This window comes from Triturus cristatus, chromosome 4_2 (genome assembly GCF_964204655.1).
Source record: "Triturus cristatus chromosome 4_2, aTriCri1.1, whole genome shotgun sequence".
NCBI classification, from domain to species: domain Eukaryota; kingdom Metazoa; phylum Chordata; class Amphibia; order Caudata; family Salamandridae; genus Triturus; species Triturus cristatus.
Genome location: NC_140586.1, coordinates 115,799,810 through 115,817,987, shown reverse-complemented (window position 1 = coordinate 115,817,987; position 18,178 = coordinate 115,799,810). Strand labels below are relative to the sequence as shown.

Below are 18,178 nucleotides of genomic sequence, written 5' to 3'. Positions count from 1 at the left end.
GTGACGGAACCACTCCGTCATGAGTACAGCGCGCCCGTGGCTCGTGACGGAGTGGTTCCGTCACGAGCATGGCGGCGCCGCGCTCACCCCGAACCCCCCCCAGCGCCGCGGCAAAATTCGTGCCGCGGTGAAGGGGTTAAAGAACAGATGACGCTCTACCATAACAGATGGTTCATCAACATAATGTTTACCTAATCTAGCTAAAGCCTCAGAAAAGACATTCCATGTTTCGTCACTAGATGGAGCTGGAATGACAGGTAAATTATCAAAAACATCTTGTCCTGCATTACCTAAGTGGTTGAATAAGAGTGCTTTTTTCCTTGACGCAGAATATTCAGTGGCATCAATGGCTTCTAAGTAATTATCAAAGATTCGATACCATCTATGCCAAGGCATAAGGGGTTTACCTGGATTTGGTAGAAATGGTGGTGGTTGCATGACATTATGATAATGTTTATTTTCACAGTCACTTTATAGCAGTCATAGCAATACTTTCTCCAATATTTGCTCAGGAATGATTCATATTACTGTTATTTTCATGCTTTTGCAACTCAAGGCGTGTATTTGTTTATCTGCACTTAACTTCAAAGTTTGCTCACATGCCCTTTAAATATGATGCATTTTGTACCATTGTTATACTTTCAAAATTTCAATAAAAACATTTTAAATGAAAAACAAAATGCAGAACAGAAATACGGCTAGAGCAATAAACTTGAGAAGAAGCCGGGAAATATTATGCAAAACCCGTGTCAAAAAAGTGTGACCTCAACCCGTGCATGTGTCATCACGCTAAGGCAGCCCTCAAGTGATGACATCATGTGAATTATGCCACAGCAGACACTTTATTTTTATCTATTCTTCCAAGATGGTGGATGACTGTCTCTTTGCATTTTTATTTGTTGGCAGGTAGGTAGGTACCAGGAACTGCCGGGCCCTCCACAATAGACCAAAAAATGCAACAGCAGCAGGGATTAGCAAAGGCGGAGCAGGTACGACAGGTTTGGTAAGAATAAAGGCTGCTGAGCGGAAGGACAAGTGGGGAAGTAATGGAGCAGCAGCATGTTGGGATAATGGGAGGGATGGGGTTGTGTGGTGGAAGCAATAGACTAAGTTGAGAGCAGAAAGAGGTAGAAAACCCTTGCACTCCCATGGATGCTGGAAGCAAAAGAAATAGTAGTTCCCTGCTGTGGATCTGTTGAAGGACACAAGCCTTCCAATCATAAAGATTTCAAATGAAGCTGTGCTCAAGGGTAGGGACAAACACAGGAAGAGGGATGAAGGCCATGGAATAAGATGCAAAGCAAACACAAGGAGATGATGGACGGAGCACTGAAACTTTTCTGACACTCACCTCCAGTCACAGAACTGGGTTTAATCCATCATCATTCTTTAGCTCACTTTGCCACCCAAGTTCAGACCCAGCCATATGCAAATCAGACTTGACCCTGTGCCTCATGGTAACAGTCCAGTCCGAACTCCCAATCCAGGCCTTCCCCAGACCAGAAACAAGAATCATGGGACCGGTTTCGAGGTAACACCCCTCATCAACCAGGCTAATTTGAATCCAGTGGCAAAGTGAGCAAGGGACCCACGTCTGGACATACCCTGCCAACTTAGAGCAAACAAAGCAAACACAAGGAGATAATGGACAGAGCGCTGAAACCTTTCAGACACTCACCCCCAATCACAGATCTGGGTTTAATCCATCATCATTCTTTAGCTAACTTCGTCACCCCAGTTCAGGCCCAGCCATATGCAAATCAGACTTGACCCTGTGCCTCATGGGAATAGTCCAGGCAAAACTGCCAAGCCAGGTCTTCCTTGGAACGGAAACAAGCATCCTGGGAACGGTTTCGAGGAAACACCCCTCATCAGCCAGGCTAGCTTGAATCCAGTGGCAAAGTGATCAAGGGACACGTCTTAAATTGCAGTCCTCGGAGACAGTGCACATATTGTGGCACAGACATTGAGACACAGCAGAGTACCTCATATGAAAGACAGGTTGCACTATCGAAAGAAAACAAAGCTGCATTATAAACTCCTTTCATCCCAGGTGATTAAGAGAGAGAAGAAGAGAAGAGGCATCTGAGTCAAGAGAAAGAAATGATGTTGGACGGTCCACAAACAAGTAAGATAATTCTCAGCTTCATGAAATGTACGGAAGAATTTAATCTAAAAGAAGGTCTGGTAAAAATTAGTAGGTGTAGTATCTGGGTACAATGAAACTCGAGATGCAATGGCAGGTTCAAAGGCTGTTTATTCCTCAGAAGATCCCACCCATCAAGGCTGGAGTAACTGCCACCCCCCACATTCTATGGCATAGTCTATCTAACACACCCTTATGACATAAGTGTGTTCCATACAAGAATTCCATGACCTGTACAGTGTTTCATAGGAGATGATCCATCCCACACTGATGCACAGGTACCACAGTAGGAGTTCATTTTGGTTCAAAAAGTAATTAAAAATGTGCACTCCTAAATTGCCAGTAGTTAGATAATCCTGGCATTACATGGATTATCTTGTGTGGTGGGTTGTCTCGTGCAGATTGTGATAGCATAGTTGAGTGGTGGTGTTATGTGTTAATTGAAGTGAGTTAATTGTTTTAGAGGGTGTGCAAGGCATACAGTGTGTTATGACATTTCTGAAGCAGTCTGAATTTTGCTTTTGATGACGAGATATGATTTTATGTGATCTATGTGCAAAGGTTTTTAGATCTGTGTGTAAGGTTTAAGGAAATCCAAGATCTCAAAATAATATATTGAGGTTGTCTGCAGGAAAGGCATGTGGCGTCATGTCAGGTTATGGGTTAAATTCCTATGAAGCCCTTAATATTCTAGTTCTAGGCACTAATCTGGATAGTGCTGGCAATTTATATTGTGCACGAGGATAGACACGTTGACTCTAAAGGTGGGTTACTGCTAGTCAAGGACATAGTTGGTATGATTGAAAGCACTAAGGGGGTTGTCCCTTTTTCTGTGGCGAGTTTGATTTTCAGTCCTGTATCTCGGCAGGCAGACAAAGGTCTATGTGTTTTGGGTTTACATACTGCGTTTCAAGTCTTGTTTTGAAATGGAATTGTTATGGGTTTTATTATTGTTGCATATATTGTGTGTTGGGTTGAGATTACAATGGGTGCACTTCAGAGAATGGAAGATATTCTCTGCACCAATTGCCCCCACCTATGAAATACTCTTGTACCATGGACTACATATAAGTGTGTGGCTTAAACAATGGAACCGAATTACTGCTGATAATAAAAAGTTACAACTTCCTGTGCGTTGTACATTTGAAGTGAAAAATATTGAGAATTTGAGGTGTGCCATGTTTGAGATGAAGCTACAGCCTAGACCTGCACAGTTTGAACCCTTGTAGCGAATGAGAGAGCACATGAGAAAATATTAAAAGCACAAATCGGTAAGGGAGAAGATGAGTTTATGGGCAGATAGTTGATAAAAATGAGACCACTTCAGTATAATGAGGCTCATATACAAGGGAAGGTAGAAGAGATAGGAGCGGGAGAGGCTAGTGTCAGGAGAGGAGTTGGTATCTAGTTTGTCTTCACATAGTGAAATGAAAGTGGTGGAGACCGATACTTTCAAACTTACAGGAGATTTGGAAGTAATGGTAGAAACAAGAATTTATGGACACAATTTCAATGTCTAATAAAAACTGGCAGTTTTGGGTACAGAAGCAGAAAGACATTCTCATCTTACATTTCATAAACTTCAGAAATTGGCTAGAAAATTAAAAAGTGGATTCAAAATAATTTGTGAGTAATAAAATATATGGTTGTTTGTAAATTACTTAATTAATAAATCAAAATTCCAAAACATTGAAAGACACTCTCACAGAATTACTAGAGCGGATTAGAGAATGGGAAGACCTGAAAAATTATCAGAAAAGAATGGATGGTAACATCTGATAAGTCATAGGTGCTGTAAAAGAGTAAAACGGAGAACAGTGCGAGTGATTCTGGATGTGAAGTGGTGGTTGAGGGAGAAGCATGTGTACATGTACCTTGATCAGGAGTGATCTTTAGACATTTACAAAGAATGTGCTGAAGCTGTGAGAGGAACCCAAGTAGCAGCATACAGAGTTCGAAAGGATTGTGACCATATCAAATGTGTTTTGGACATATCTGGATATTTTATTTTGAATTGTTGTGCCTTGAGATCTGTGGACTGAATGCAAGCCAATAATACAGTGGCCAGAAGAAAGACCACAGAGAGACGGCCCTCAAAATGAGCCTTTCCAAATTGTTATGGATATATATAATGAGGTTATTGAGCCTAGGAAAAGAAAGGTTCTCCAGAAATAAGCAAATTGGTCAAGATCACGGGAGTGACAAGAATCAGACGAATCAGTGCATGCATTTAATGAAAGACTGAAGCAGATTTGTAAACAGTATGGTGGAACTGAATATCTGGATTTGTTTCTGTTTTTGCTTTGGGAAGGCATTCGGAAATTAGTTTGCATATTCAGCAAAGTATGTTGAGTTGGCAGGCCAAATCATTTGATGAGATTTTGGCTTATGTGAAGTACTGTAGTAAAACTAACAAGAAAACAATGATCGAGAAATTGATGGTTGCCCAAACTAAATGTTTTCTTAAGAGTGGTCCGGGTGCTTTTCAGCCACTTGTCATTAGTTTTGGTTCCGGCGCTGGACTGCAAGGTGTTCATGCATAAGGAAATGGTGCTTAATTTGTGCAAGACTAAGGACTTTGCATCTGTGCATATTATTAATGCACGGATGAGGGAAAATTGGTCTCTGGAAATGGGATTGTAAGTTTACCCCAAACATATTTTAGAATAAGTCACACATGGTTTCCCCAATGCAGCAGAGTACGAATCAGAGGGCATAGAGTGGGATGATATAATTAACTGCCTCAGTCCAACATGACATAAGTGCAAAATATACTCATATTGTACTGCCTTGTATTCTGTGTGCCTTCAGCTCCACTCATGCAACAGCCAATAAAAATAATATGCAGGGTTTTCAACAGATTCAGATTTCTGCAAAAAACCTTTAGTGATTAATGATAATTTCTCACAATTTGTACGTAGACTCAAGAATTCCCATAGGACTGAGTTCGGCACGAAGACGGTGTTCGAGAGGGGAGAAGGATTATAAAGCTTGGTGCAGTCCTAGAGCTAGACCAGAATAGCCCTTTTGTGGAAGGAGAAGTGAATGGTCACCCAGTGTCATTTGTGATCGACACAAGTGCTACCCGCTCTACGTTTAGATTGGGGTAGATTTACAACCAGCCCCTCTCGAGAAAAGAAGTCCAAGTTGTAGACATTTCAAATAAACAAGAAACTAATAATAGGATAGCTAATGTCCCAGAAAAAAAAGGCTCAATCATAAATGACCATTAATTGGGAAGAGATCTCCTTTGTAAACACAATTGTGTAAATTACTGTATACCGGATGGTGTTGGTATTCAGACAAAGGTGAAGAATTTGTTTTTAAAATAAAATCACAAGGAGAAAGAATTTAACAGTTCCCAATTCTCACAGAAGAGAAGAAGGCTACCTATTTAAGACATTTGAGTGATTGATTGAAGACATGTTGTCAAAAAGGAGACTAGGGATTTTTCAAGAAAAGAAATTGGACCGACAAAAAAGTGCAGAGCCAGTGCAGATCATTGTAAAACCAAATTCAGTGCATCCCCACACATCAATAAAATCTTACCTCTGAAACTGAGGAGGGTATTTTACCTGTTATTAATGACATGATTTAGCAGGGCATTCTAAAGGAAGTATATATAAAGTCTGATCATCACAATAAAAACAGTTCACTGGAAAATGGAAGATAAATCAGGACCTGCAAAAATGTAACGATCTAGTGATTCCAAACTGTTCTTTGGTACCGAATACTCCAGTAATATTGATTTAGATTCCTGTGGTAGCCAGGTAGTTTGCTGTGGTAGATTTATGTCAAGCGTTTTTCTCAATCTCTCTTCATAGGAACAGTCAATATGTTTTTGCGTTCAGATTCTGAAATAGAATCCTCGTTTGGTGTAGAATCCCACAGAGGTATACAGAAAGTCCATCAATCTTTTCTAAAATCTTGAAATAGGATTTGGAATCTCTAAATTTGCCCTGTGACCTCAGTGCTAGTTAAATATATTGGCCTATTGGTCACAGCCAAAACATGAGGGCTGCAGACTTGACAAAACTGGTTTGTAAAATTACCTAGCTGAAAATAGGCATAAAGTATCTCCTGATAAAATTACAGCATTGTCAGGAGGAAGCGATTTATTTGGGACACCAGCTTGAGAAGGGAGTAAGGAAGGTGTCCAAAAGCAAGTATTTCTGTGATCCTGAAAACTAACTCACCAACCTCAGAGAGAAGTGAAGAAATAGGGATTTTTCTACGGATAGTAGGCTATTGTCATCAGTAGATTTAAAACTTTTCGTATTGCAAAGCCTTTACAGAGGCTTCCTCAAAGTGATGCGTGGGACTCTGTGTCTGAGGACAATGAATGCATGAAAGTCTTCCTGGTGCTCAGACACCACTTGCGTAGGACCACCTTCTCTAAGAATGCCTAACTGAGATTTTCATTTGCCATGAAAGAGAAGCATGAGAGCTTTCAGTCCTCACGCATCAGCATTGGGGTGGGGGGGAAGAGACTGCATATTTGTTTGCTACTTTAAATGCAGTGGCACTACATACACCAAGATTCTGAAGAGCACTGCAGCGGCTTCTTCGGCAATTGTTCAAAGTTTGTCCAGGGTATATACTCTCAATTCACCTGAATAATGTAACTTATCTACTACATATTGCAGACCTGAATCTGAATGATTGTCTAGTGTGATACCTACCTAGAAGGAAGGCCACAATCTTGTCTTGATTAATCTGGAGGCCAGATGCTGTCTTGAACCATTCCAATTCCTTGAAATAAACTAAAGTATAATTGATCTACATATATATTATATATGTATTACCAATCTTGACACCCCAATTCCGTAGCACAATTGAAAGGGGTTCCAAAGCTAGGCTGCACAACAACAAGGGGAGACGAAAGGCGTCCCTGGTGAGCGCCACATATCCATCTGCTGGATATCAGACCGCCCAATGCTAACCTAGCTAGCTGTGAGCTTAGTCTATAACAGCTGCACCCAGCATCTGGAGGCCGGGCGGAATCCCAGCCCTTAATTCAAAGCTTAGATAGGCATTGTGTTATCCTGCGTAAGTGAAAATGTCCTCGGGCTACTGTGAAATGTTATGTTTTAATCCTTTGGTTTGTGCCTTAAACAAAATATTCAGCAGACTGCTCAGCTTTAATTGTTTAACGACTGTTACTTTCTTCATGTGTCCCCCAACTGTGAAACATTAGAAAAAGGACCATCTCCAGATAACCGGCACAGAGTAAAACTGAATTTAACAGGGAGCACACTGCTCTCCTTTCCTCCCTGTTAGAATCTTTCCTCTTCTAAGAACACTCCTGTTGGCTACCAAAGAGGGCCAAGCGACCAACTACAGCTGTAGCTTTTCCATTTGAAGTGTGGGTGCAGACTCGGGAGATTTACTGCTCAGTTATACACTGTAAGCACAGCAACATAAGGATTGAGATTGGGTGGTCACTGGGAGTTGTGCAAAATGATAAGGCTGGCACAAATTGTTTACCATCTTACATCTGTAGCCTGGCATTGCAGCAGAAAAAACAGATAAAGGTGAAAATAAAAGGTTTTACTCCAACTGTAATGACTAGCTCTCATCTACGCTTGTTTGTAATGTCGTTTTCAGAGTAAACACTACATCAACTTAGGTTACACAGCTTGAGGTGAATGAAATACTAACCTTGCTAATCATGCAATCTAACACAGGAAGCAGTCATTACAAGGTGCAAACTTACTTGTTGATATCATGTTTAACTTACCTTAACAACTTGGTCATTCTGCAGGGCTTCCACTTCTTCAGAGTCAAACTCTAGCAAGAAAGCCAAACAAAAAAGTAATCACTCCCTTCACTTGAGTGCAGACAAAGGCATATCCTAAGTAGCACATTCAGCACCAAAGGTTTCGCCACCTTGGATATGGGCTTCTTAGGTACGAACTAACAGTTTTTATACATTTTGTTTATGGACACAAATTATACAAGCATTATTATAAAGCTGGTTACATCATAACATTGTGAATGGTACATCGTGTGAGAGTGAAATGTAAGAAAACAGTGGTCATAAGTATCCAAGGTGAATCCAACAGTAGGTTCATACAGTAAAGAGCCGGGTTGTCACCACTTACGCATAATTTACTAGGCCACAGGCCATCCCTTTAATTAGAAACAGAAAACGTTTTAACAAAGAAAGAATCAAGAGGAGTTTAAAACTTCTCCTACTTGTTTCACCAGTCTCTTTGCTCACAAGATACATTTGATACTGGCCCCAAAAACCTATGGGGCGATTCTGTGGGGGTAGCAAATCACTATACACATCTGCTTGAGTATTACAGTAGACCATGTCTGTGTGCCAGTTCTACTGGCTCTGGGCAGGGCCACGCGCATCGTTACAAGGCGCTTAGCGAGGACTAAGCCCATGGTCCCCAGTTTCCTTACACTTCTGTTTATAGCTTTCTCAAACCCCAATAACTCAAGCAAGGGATTAGGTTCCAAATAATAGCCAGTAATGGTTCTTAGTTCGTGGAAAACCGCTTCCTAAAACAGCTGGGCAGTACCATGCAGTGTGTATATACCTGGCATTCTGTGCACGACAATGCGGACACTCCACTGAGACCCGCAATCCATATCTATTCAATCTCTCTAGAGTGTAATACACACGATTACCATATTTGAGGTGCACTAGGCGATGCCTGCCATTTAAGGAGATTCCCTTGGTCATAGCACAACGGCATTGCAGGCATTTATCATCAATATTCCTTCCTGTAACTGTCTGCCATTCTAATTGTGCCTTAGTCAAAGCAGGCCTCCTTGCTTCCTGCGAAAAAGAGTAGAATTTAGTCACCAATCTCACTGGGGTAGCTGACTGTATAAAAGAGGAGAGGTGCACCATTTCTGGGTGCTCCTGCAAGTCCTCTCCCAATAGGTCTCAAAGCGCATGCCGAACTCTATAATACTGGAAGCAGGTGAGGGGTGACAGTGACTGGGCTCCCTTCGAAACGGACTCCCAGCTGCTCACCAACCCATCCTGAAAGCTATCACCCATCCCGTCCATTCCTAGAGCATGTAAGGCCCGTACCACACTCCCCTCCCTGCCAATTGGGAACCACGAACACCACTCAAACCTCACGCAAGGGGAGTACAATAGGGAGCCAGACTGTTCGGACAATAAACTGCGCCAGGCATAAATTGTAGAGTTAAGAAAGTCGAATGTACTGTGACGCCTCAAAGGTTCACAGAAAAGAGTTTGGGGCAAGGAGAGGGGGGCAGCAGCATCTCTCTCTATGTACAAATGTGGCAGGTCATGCGGACCGTGAAGCCGAAAATGAGCATGCAAACATTGAGCAGCCCTATAATACAGCTCCAGTTCTGGTGCATTTAACCCCCCCTATTTCTATAGGCACAGCCGCACACACTGGCTCCAGGCCTCACCATGTGCGTCGCAGGCCGCCTATCAGAGGGCAGTCTAACTGCGTAGTTCTTGGGCAGCGACGCAGCTCTGGTGCATCTTGCGGGCAGCCAAAGGATAAACCCCAGGGAAAGGGGACAACAAATTAGCAATGGGCGCAAGGATTCTGGAGCTGGGTCGTAGGAGCTCTACGGACCTGCAGCCATGTTAGAGCCAGGCAAGCTCCACTCCGATTAATTAACAGTTATGAAGTAAGAACACTTGCATATTTACCAAACTGCAAGAACTACTATGTATTCATTACTGGTGAGGTGCTTACTATTCCCTTACGTTAGGAACCACGTCATTGCCTTACTGCAACAGTTTCATCCATCGGCCTGCCAACCTTAAATTCAGTTCATGCGAATCTTCTAACCAGGACAAAAATCTTGATTGTGAGCAATTCACATTGATGCTAAGGAAATCTGTATGAAATGAAGAAGTTTGCCTAGGCACTAATAAACTCATGATGTTCCCAATTATTACTTGCAAAAAACATCACAATGGCGCAAAAACTAGCCCGGGGTCAGATCAAAGTCGTATCGTGGGAATGCGACTCCCTCGACAAATAGAGAACTGAGGTTAGGGACATGAATCGAGTCCCAAATTTGTGGCTTATTTTATTTGTGATTTTATTAAGCAGAATTATACCATCAATTCAGAGAACAATCATATATCAGAAAAAAACATAATCATAATGTTCGATGGCCACTTAGACAATCAAGGAATTTGAAATACAGAGCACCTTGTCACTAATCAAGGTTTATACAATACTCATGAAATAAATAAAGTGACAAAGTGCATACTACCAAAAAGCAGATAAAAACATACAGGGAGAAGTATAGAAACTACCCCTAATGAAGTGCAATCATGTAAACAGAAGTAAAGTGACAGAGTGCGCTTATCCAGTACTTAACAAATGGCACCCAAACATCTCGAACAGATGTCTCTTATTGCAATACCATTAAACCAATATTCTCTTCTTATAACCATGCAATACACAAAATATAAACATGGATACATTAATATAAAATTTGAGATACCACGTATCATGTCACAAATCGAATGTGTACAGTATAAAGTGACATATTGCAAAAAATTCACTTAATTGCCAAAAAGTAGATTACCAGCATACGTGGGCAAATATACAAACAACCCATAATAAAGTGCAATCATAATAAAACAAGTAAAGTGGCATCGTGCGCATTCACAGTACAAAGCAAGTAGCATAAAAACATCTCAGTAGCATCCCAACATCTTGAATAGGTGTCGCTTAATGTGACATCATTAAACCAGTAATCTCGTCTTGTAGTGGAGACGGAGTTCCATATACACACATTGCTATGTTAGCATAAGCTCCTTAGATGAAAAACTCCATCTTGCTGCTTTTGCACACGACACTGCAGGTAGCTGTTATTATAAGAAAAACTGCTTGCTTGCTATTTCTTCACATGAGAACGGTCTGTTGTTCACATCCCTAGACGTGCACCACGACCTTAGTCTGAACATTGTGTGCAGAAGCCGGCAAGGTCAAATAACAATGTATGCTGTTGAATTCATGTTGATCGGCCCACGCTCTAGTCATAACACGCACACAGCTGCAAATATCTGAAACTCGGGTGCCTTTAATATTACATTTGCATGCATGATTCAGACACTTTTGGAGAAGACCTTTTCCAGACACAGAGCAGAGCTGATCCTGTGATGTGATTCACCTAAGCTGATATTTACGGTATGGGGTTCCCCATTCAAGCCTAGAGACCTTCTTTTAGTTTCATAAAACTAGCTTACTAATGAAGGGAGGGTGGCTATATTCCACTGTCATTTGTAATATGATTTCTCCCTTCATTTTCTATGGTATTGTAACAATGCCGATGGTTTTGTTTTTAATCATTTGCCTGCTTATGTTAGCCAAAGTACTGCTCCTTAGGGCACGTAGTTAAAAATAAACATTTTAAACTTTACAGTATCTCTGATTACTCTTGTTGTGGACTGATATGAGAATAATAACGAAAAGGTGTTTCTGATTCCCATCATTCCTGAGAGTACCCCAAGTCGCTTGTTCTGGGTTGTCTAATCATTGGTAGCATCGAGATGATACGGTGAACGAATGAGACACTGATGCTAGTCGGATAGGGGTTCTGGGTACTGAGATGAGTTTTTGGTACACCGCAATTCACTGAGGTCCTGCGCATAGTTCTGTGCATGAGCAGATTTCCTGCAACAGTCTCATAATCATAAAGTACACAAAATATAGACATTCATAAAAGAAGATTTGAGATACAAATGTCATGTTACATATCGAGGTGAACAGTGCTTATGAAACAGATAAAGTGACAGTGCATATTGCCGAAAAAGGAGATGAGCAGCATACATGGACAAATATACAAACTGCCCAAATAAAGTGCAATCATGATAAGACAAGTAAAGTGGCATAGTGCACGTTCCAAAGGTTTCATTTGTAAAAAAGACAATAAGTGCCATGGCTCTCTTGAAGAGGCAGCTTGCACCAGCCCATTTCTCCTGTTAGTGCCACCTAAAACAGAACCTACAACTAACCATGAAAGTGGGAGAGGATGTGGCGTAATGACCAGAGCCGCAGACTGCAGAGATGGGGAACCAAGTTTGAGTCGCGGATTCGGCTCAACATCCTGTGATTCTGGGCAAATCACAATCTCCCTGTGACTACCATAAATTAATGTGAATGTGTCCTTAACTGGTGCTCGTCCAAAGATGCCGGTGTTTTTGATTAAGTACTGTTGCTAAGCACCGGAAACCACCAGCTAAAATTGAGCACTGGCGCTTTCACAGTACAGAGCAGGTGGCATACCAAAACAACTTAAGTCAAATGGGTTCTGCTTAATATATTGGCATTAAACCTGTAACTGCATCTCTTAAATCATAAGGAGCATGAAATATCAAAATTCAACCGAGACTAAAAACACAGCATGTACGAGCATACTGGGAAGGCTCAAAAAAAGAATATGCAGCAATACAGGTATTGCAAATTACATTTGTAGCGGGTGAGGAACCATCTTTTCGATTAGCTCTAAATACTGCCAAATAGCAGTAAACTTCTTTAAAGACCCGACCTGTTTTGCAAAAGCTTTTTTAAACATCTTTACCCTAAGCATTTTTCCCATCAGCCCAGCAGTGTTGGGACCAGTCGTGCTCTCCAATTTTAAAGAATCAAAGAGCGAGCTATCGAAAATGCAATAGAAATAAACAACTAACCCCCATTTGTCAACAGTGGTGCTCTGGAGACCCCAAAAAGTACTACACATGTTTCTGGAGCGATCTTAGCCTGGAGACCAATACTAATAGCGGCAAATAAGATTTCCTAAAAAAGTACCAGCTTCTGGCAGGTATAAAAATATGAAGCCAAACCCCAGCATCTGCCTGGTGGCCGTGAAAATAATGATCCAAAACTGTTGGATACATCTTGTTAAGGGCTGCATGGGTATAATACGCTATCCATCTAGACATGAAAGACATTCTCTTAAAATTTGCCACTCTTAAAGGCTTATATCCGGTCTCCAAAATAATCTGCCAATCACTTTCAGAAACAGGACATTGGATTTTCAACCATATCTTCTAAAAACCTAGCGAGATGTTCCTGAGCCCCTTGACTACGTGGCAACCTGCAGCAGTTTCGAACTCCTAGAAGCCTAGATCTTACAAGTGCACGCATGGCTGGGTGGGCGTCTAGACTTGCTTTCTGACAATTGGTAATTATAAAATGAATAATCTGCTGAAAACTCTGAATAAAACGATTGCAATGATAGCCACACCACGCAAGTTCATGCCAAGTAATAAGCTTACCCTTTAAAAGTAAATTACCAAGCTCTTTTAAGTCGCAGGAGTCCAATACCTAATCTTGGTTTCAGATAATAATCAACCCAAAATTGTAGCACTCCTGCAACATAAGATACATATAACCTAGCGGGATGCGATTCCATATGAAATCAGGCTGCCCATCTCCTGAAGCGACTTCTACCTGCTTTACCTTGGCAATTTTGCTACTTTAACAAAAGCTGGTAAACTAATTTCTGATTCTTGGACTATTCGTTCTAAAAATGAAAAATCTAATATCCTACTGACTTCCAAAGATCTTGCCAAAATATCAAATAGTGACGCCTCATGTTATGTCGGAACATGAGGTAGGCGCAAACCTACCCGAGTGGCTTTCACGTTCCAAATAAAGCATCTAAAAAGGGAATCTAGATCCTTAAAAAAGCTATTACTGACTTTTATAGGAACATTTGAAAACAAAAATAAAAGTAGAGGCAAAATAGAAATTTTGATAAAAGCAACCCTACCAAGTACTGTCAGGGGCGACGTGACCATCTTTCCAGTAGCTCCCGAATCTTCTTCAGGGTTGCCATATAATTTAACTGAGATAGCTGTAAATAGGTATTCGTGACATATATACCCTAATAGTATATTGGGCTATGAGAAGTAACCAGCTGCTATAGAGAGATGGGCAGATCACCCACAAATGCATTGAAAAGGAGCAGTTCTGTTTTATTATGATTGAATTTATATCAGCCAATCCCCGTGAATTCCTCAAACTCAAGCACCCTCTTTATATTCGCATTATCAGGTTTCAAATATAAAATGTCACCCATGAACAACTTCAGCGTAGACATCCTCTGCACTGATGTACAGATCCCCTCGTTGCTCCAAATCCTAACAGCCAGGGGGTCAATAAAACCCAGGGGGTCAATAAAACTTTAATTCTCAAGCATGGAAATAAATTGTACAGGGAAGCAAAATTTCCTTAAATTATAAAACATCACCTCGCAATTAACCAGATTGAATGCCTTTTCCGCATCAATCATTACAGCTGCACTAATAAAAAGTTGGTGTAGGCGGCCACCAAATGATTAGAAGCAAAGTCACTCTGGTCCGTATGAATTAAGACTTGATCAGCGGGAACAATCCGGGTAGCCCATATTTTCATAAGCTGCATATAATCAGCATTCAAGAAGCTAACCAGATGATAAGAAATCACATTGCTATGGGTCTTACATTTTTTTAAGAAACTCACCATACTAGATTCCTTGATGGTAGAGGGAACTTCTCCGCCCTCCCTAATAAAATTAAATAGATCAGTTAGGAAGGGTACTAATTCTGCTGCAAATATTTGTTTAAATTCTGTCAGAAACCCGTCAATGACACACCCCTTAGCATTGAGCATTTTTTAAAGGGCTTTGTGAACCTCAGCTGATAACTGTAATTTTCTCGGCAAGAAAATTTGGCAATTGAGGCAAGATCTTTTCATATAAGGTTTTAAAATGCTGTAGAAAAACTATTCATGCTCCTCCATAACTTTCCTATGGGTGGCTGGATTCCCTAGCTTCCTGACTGACGAAGCACCCTGTCAACCAGGCCAAGAATTTGCCAATCAGCTTGATCCCCTCATAGACACGTTGCTGATATGCCTTAGAGCTATTTATTTCCTCGACTATAAAACACTCTTAAGTTCTGCTTTGCCTTCTCTAAATGTTTCTCAAACAGAGGCCATGAGCCTTTGGAGCTAATAATAATAATAGTTCATTTGTAGAGCGCCTGGCTACCCACAAAGGTGTGTCCCTGCTCTAGAAGCACATTGGCAGGAGTGGGAGAAAGAATACCGGACTAGAGTTGGTATAGCCAGGTTTTCAGACCTCTACGAAAGGTGGGTTCAGATTTCTCTGCACGTAGCAGAAGCGGGAGTGTGTTCCAGTTTTTGGTCACTAGATCGCCAAATTAGCGGGCTCCCATCCTTGCCTTTCTTATCCTAGGGATCTTGAGTAGATGCGCTCCTGTCGATCTTAGCTGCTGACGAATATTGTGCGGGGTGAGGAAGTCGTGCAGGTAGCTGGGGCCTTTCCTCTGTATCCTCCGATGACACAAGCTTTGAAAAGAATTCTCTTCCTAATTGGCAGCCAGTGAAGGGAATCAAGAGCTTTCGTCATTGGAGCGCATCTAGGTAGGTGGAGGACAAGGCGTGCCGCCGCATTTTGAATTCGTTGGAGGTGTTTCAGGCAGTCTTTTGGCGCAACCAGATATAGGACATTCCCGTAGTCGACTTGCGAGTTCACCAGAGTGTGTACTTTGGTTTTCCTTGCTGATACGGGAAGGATGTCTAAGGTTTTTTTTAGCATCTTAAGGGTGCCAAAGCATCTTCCTGCCACCTTTCTCATTTGAAACTCGAAAGAGAATTTAGGATCGAGCCATACTCCCAGATTTTTACCTCTATTCTGGGCACAGGGACAGGCCCCAGTGTATGGGGCCAACAGGCTGTACCCCAGATGGAGGGGGATTTCCCGACTATCATGACCTCTGTCTTGCTGCCATTCAATTTAAGGCAGTTGTTAGACATCCATAAGACCAGATCATTGAGACAGGAAGAGAACTGTAGCGCTGACTCAGAGTCTTGCACAAGGGTCACTACAAGGTGTGTGTCGTCAGCGTATGACACCATAGAGATCTTGTAATTGTCCATAATCTCAGCCAGCGGACCGATATACAGATGAAAGAGGGTGGGGCTCAGGCTAGATCCCTGCGGGACCCTTGATGGAGCGGCAGAATTTTTGATCGATGAGGGTGCTGTAAAAATTGGAAACCGCAATCTTCCAAGAAGGACCGCATCCACTGTAGTTCCACCCCATCTAATCTGCACACCTGTAGACGCTGCAAAAGTAGTTTATGGGATATAGTGTCGAAGGTGGGACTTGGGTCCAATAGTACCAAGGCTACAGTCTAACCGGCATCCACCCGTCTCCGTATAGTCTCTGTTGCAAAGAAGAGAGCAGATTCGGTTGAAAAGGATGCTCTGAAACCGGATTGTGTAGGATGTAGAAGGTTGTGTGAGTTAATATGCATCACTAATTGTTTATTCACAACCTTTTCAGCGATTTTAGAGATGTAGGGGAGCAGCGAGATGGGGCAGAGATTGTCCAGTAGCTCAGGGGTAGCAGAGTTTTTTTTTTGTTAGAGGTATAACAGTTGCGTGTTTCCATGACCTAGGGACCTCTCCACAAGGATGAGCCTATTAGTTGCTGTGTAAGAGGTATTATCAGTTCCATGCCCTCCTTTATTCTGTCGGGTGCCACTGGATCAGCAGGGGAGCCTGATTTAATTTTTAAGGCCTCTTCCTTAAGCTCTATTGCAGGGGGGCGATAAACTCCCTTGGGGGTGGAAAACCCAGCTCAGTCGATTTCTCTTTTAGTTCAGTAGAGTAGTTCCGGGCTTCCTCCGGGAAGGAGTTATATATGGTCGATATTTTTTGAAGGAAGAAATCTGCAATAAGATTGCACCGCTCTATGGAGCTGGTCGGTGTCCTGAGTGTTCTCTCAAGAGATCAGATCTCTTTCAGAGTGGCATACAGTTCCTTGGATGAGTTTTCTGCCATATCAATTTACTCTTTATAAAACATAGAGTGCCTTTTTTTGAGAAGTGACTGGTACTTGTTGTGTACTGTTTTATAAGCTTCCTTAGATTCTTTAGAGAAGGCTATTCTCCATTTACGTTCTAGGCACTTACAGCCTTGTTTAGCACTGCTTAGCTCTTCGTTGAACCAGGGCGCTGATTTTGACCCTCTCTGAGGTGTCTTAGTGGTCCAGGGGGCTGCCTCGTCAAGTGCTTCCGTAATCCACTTCTCTACTGAGGCACTGGCCATATTAATCTAGTTTCTTAGTAGAGGTGGAGCTTTCTGAAGTGCACTGGAAAAGCTCTCGCCGTTGAACCTGAACCGATTCCTATGCGGGAGGGTAGGGTCGCTGATTTTTATAGAGCGTGGTTTAAGTAAGGGTATACGGAATTATATGAGGTGGTGATCAGACCATGGGACAGGGGTCGGTTGCTCTACCACCAGGCCCGGGTGGTTTGAAAAATTGGAGTCCAGCAGATGGCCCACACAGTGTGTTGGTGCCATTGATTGAAGTTCTAGTTGTAGGCTGGCTAGTTCTATACGTAAGGTTTGTGCCTCAGTCTTGAGGTGATCCTCTATATGAAGATTTAGATCACCCAGAACCATAAAGTTGGTGTATTGAAGGGCTAGTATGTGTGGCCAGATTCGTTGTAAACTCGGTGGGCAGCCCAGGCGGGTATGGATTAGGAGACCATTTATTGCAGAGTCATTAGCCTTCTTTAAGCTAAAAAAGGCCGCCTCGGAGCTTCCTAATTGAACTTTATCAAGCGTGCAGTTGAGAGATAGGTGAAAAATTATGGCTATTCCACCTCAGCGCTTTTTTAGAGTGCGATCTTGCCTGAGCATGCATAGTTATTTAGGAGTGCTTCTAGTATTTCAGGGGTGGAATCCTCACTGAGCTAAGTTTCATTGAGAAACATTGCATCAGGCTGATGGTCAGTGAGGTAATCACAGATCTCTATTTTAGGTTTGATGAGGGATCTGCAATTAATAAGGGTGAGCTTCATGTGGTCTTGCTGTAGTGTCGTATTGCTCTCTTTAAGCATGAAAGGGCAGCTAGTACAGCATGTGCTCCCTTCACTTGCCCGCAGTGAGTGATAGCAGACTCAAGCAAGAGGCCTCTCCAGTGTCCTTAATATTTTCTATGGTTTACTAAGTACCACCTTGCGCAATAATATGTTCAAGATAGCAC

The 18,178-nt window shown here is 42.0% G+C and overlaps 1 protein-coding gene across 1 annotated transcript in view; it reads right to left on the bottom strand.

The window, feature by feature from the left end:
- Positions 1–18,178, bottom strand: part of SHFL (shiftless antiviral inhibitor of ribosomal frameshifting) — a 171,602-nt gene that overhangs the window by 73,535 nt on the left and 79,889 nt on the right. The window contains exon 3 of the mRNA XM_085600742.1: positions 7,887–7,936. Within this exon, the coding sequence (XP_085456868.1) occupies positions 7,887–7,936 (50 nt within the window). The remainder of the gene's footprint in view (positions 1–7,886; positions 7,937–18,178) is intronic.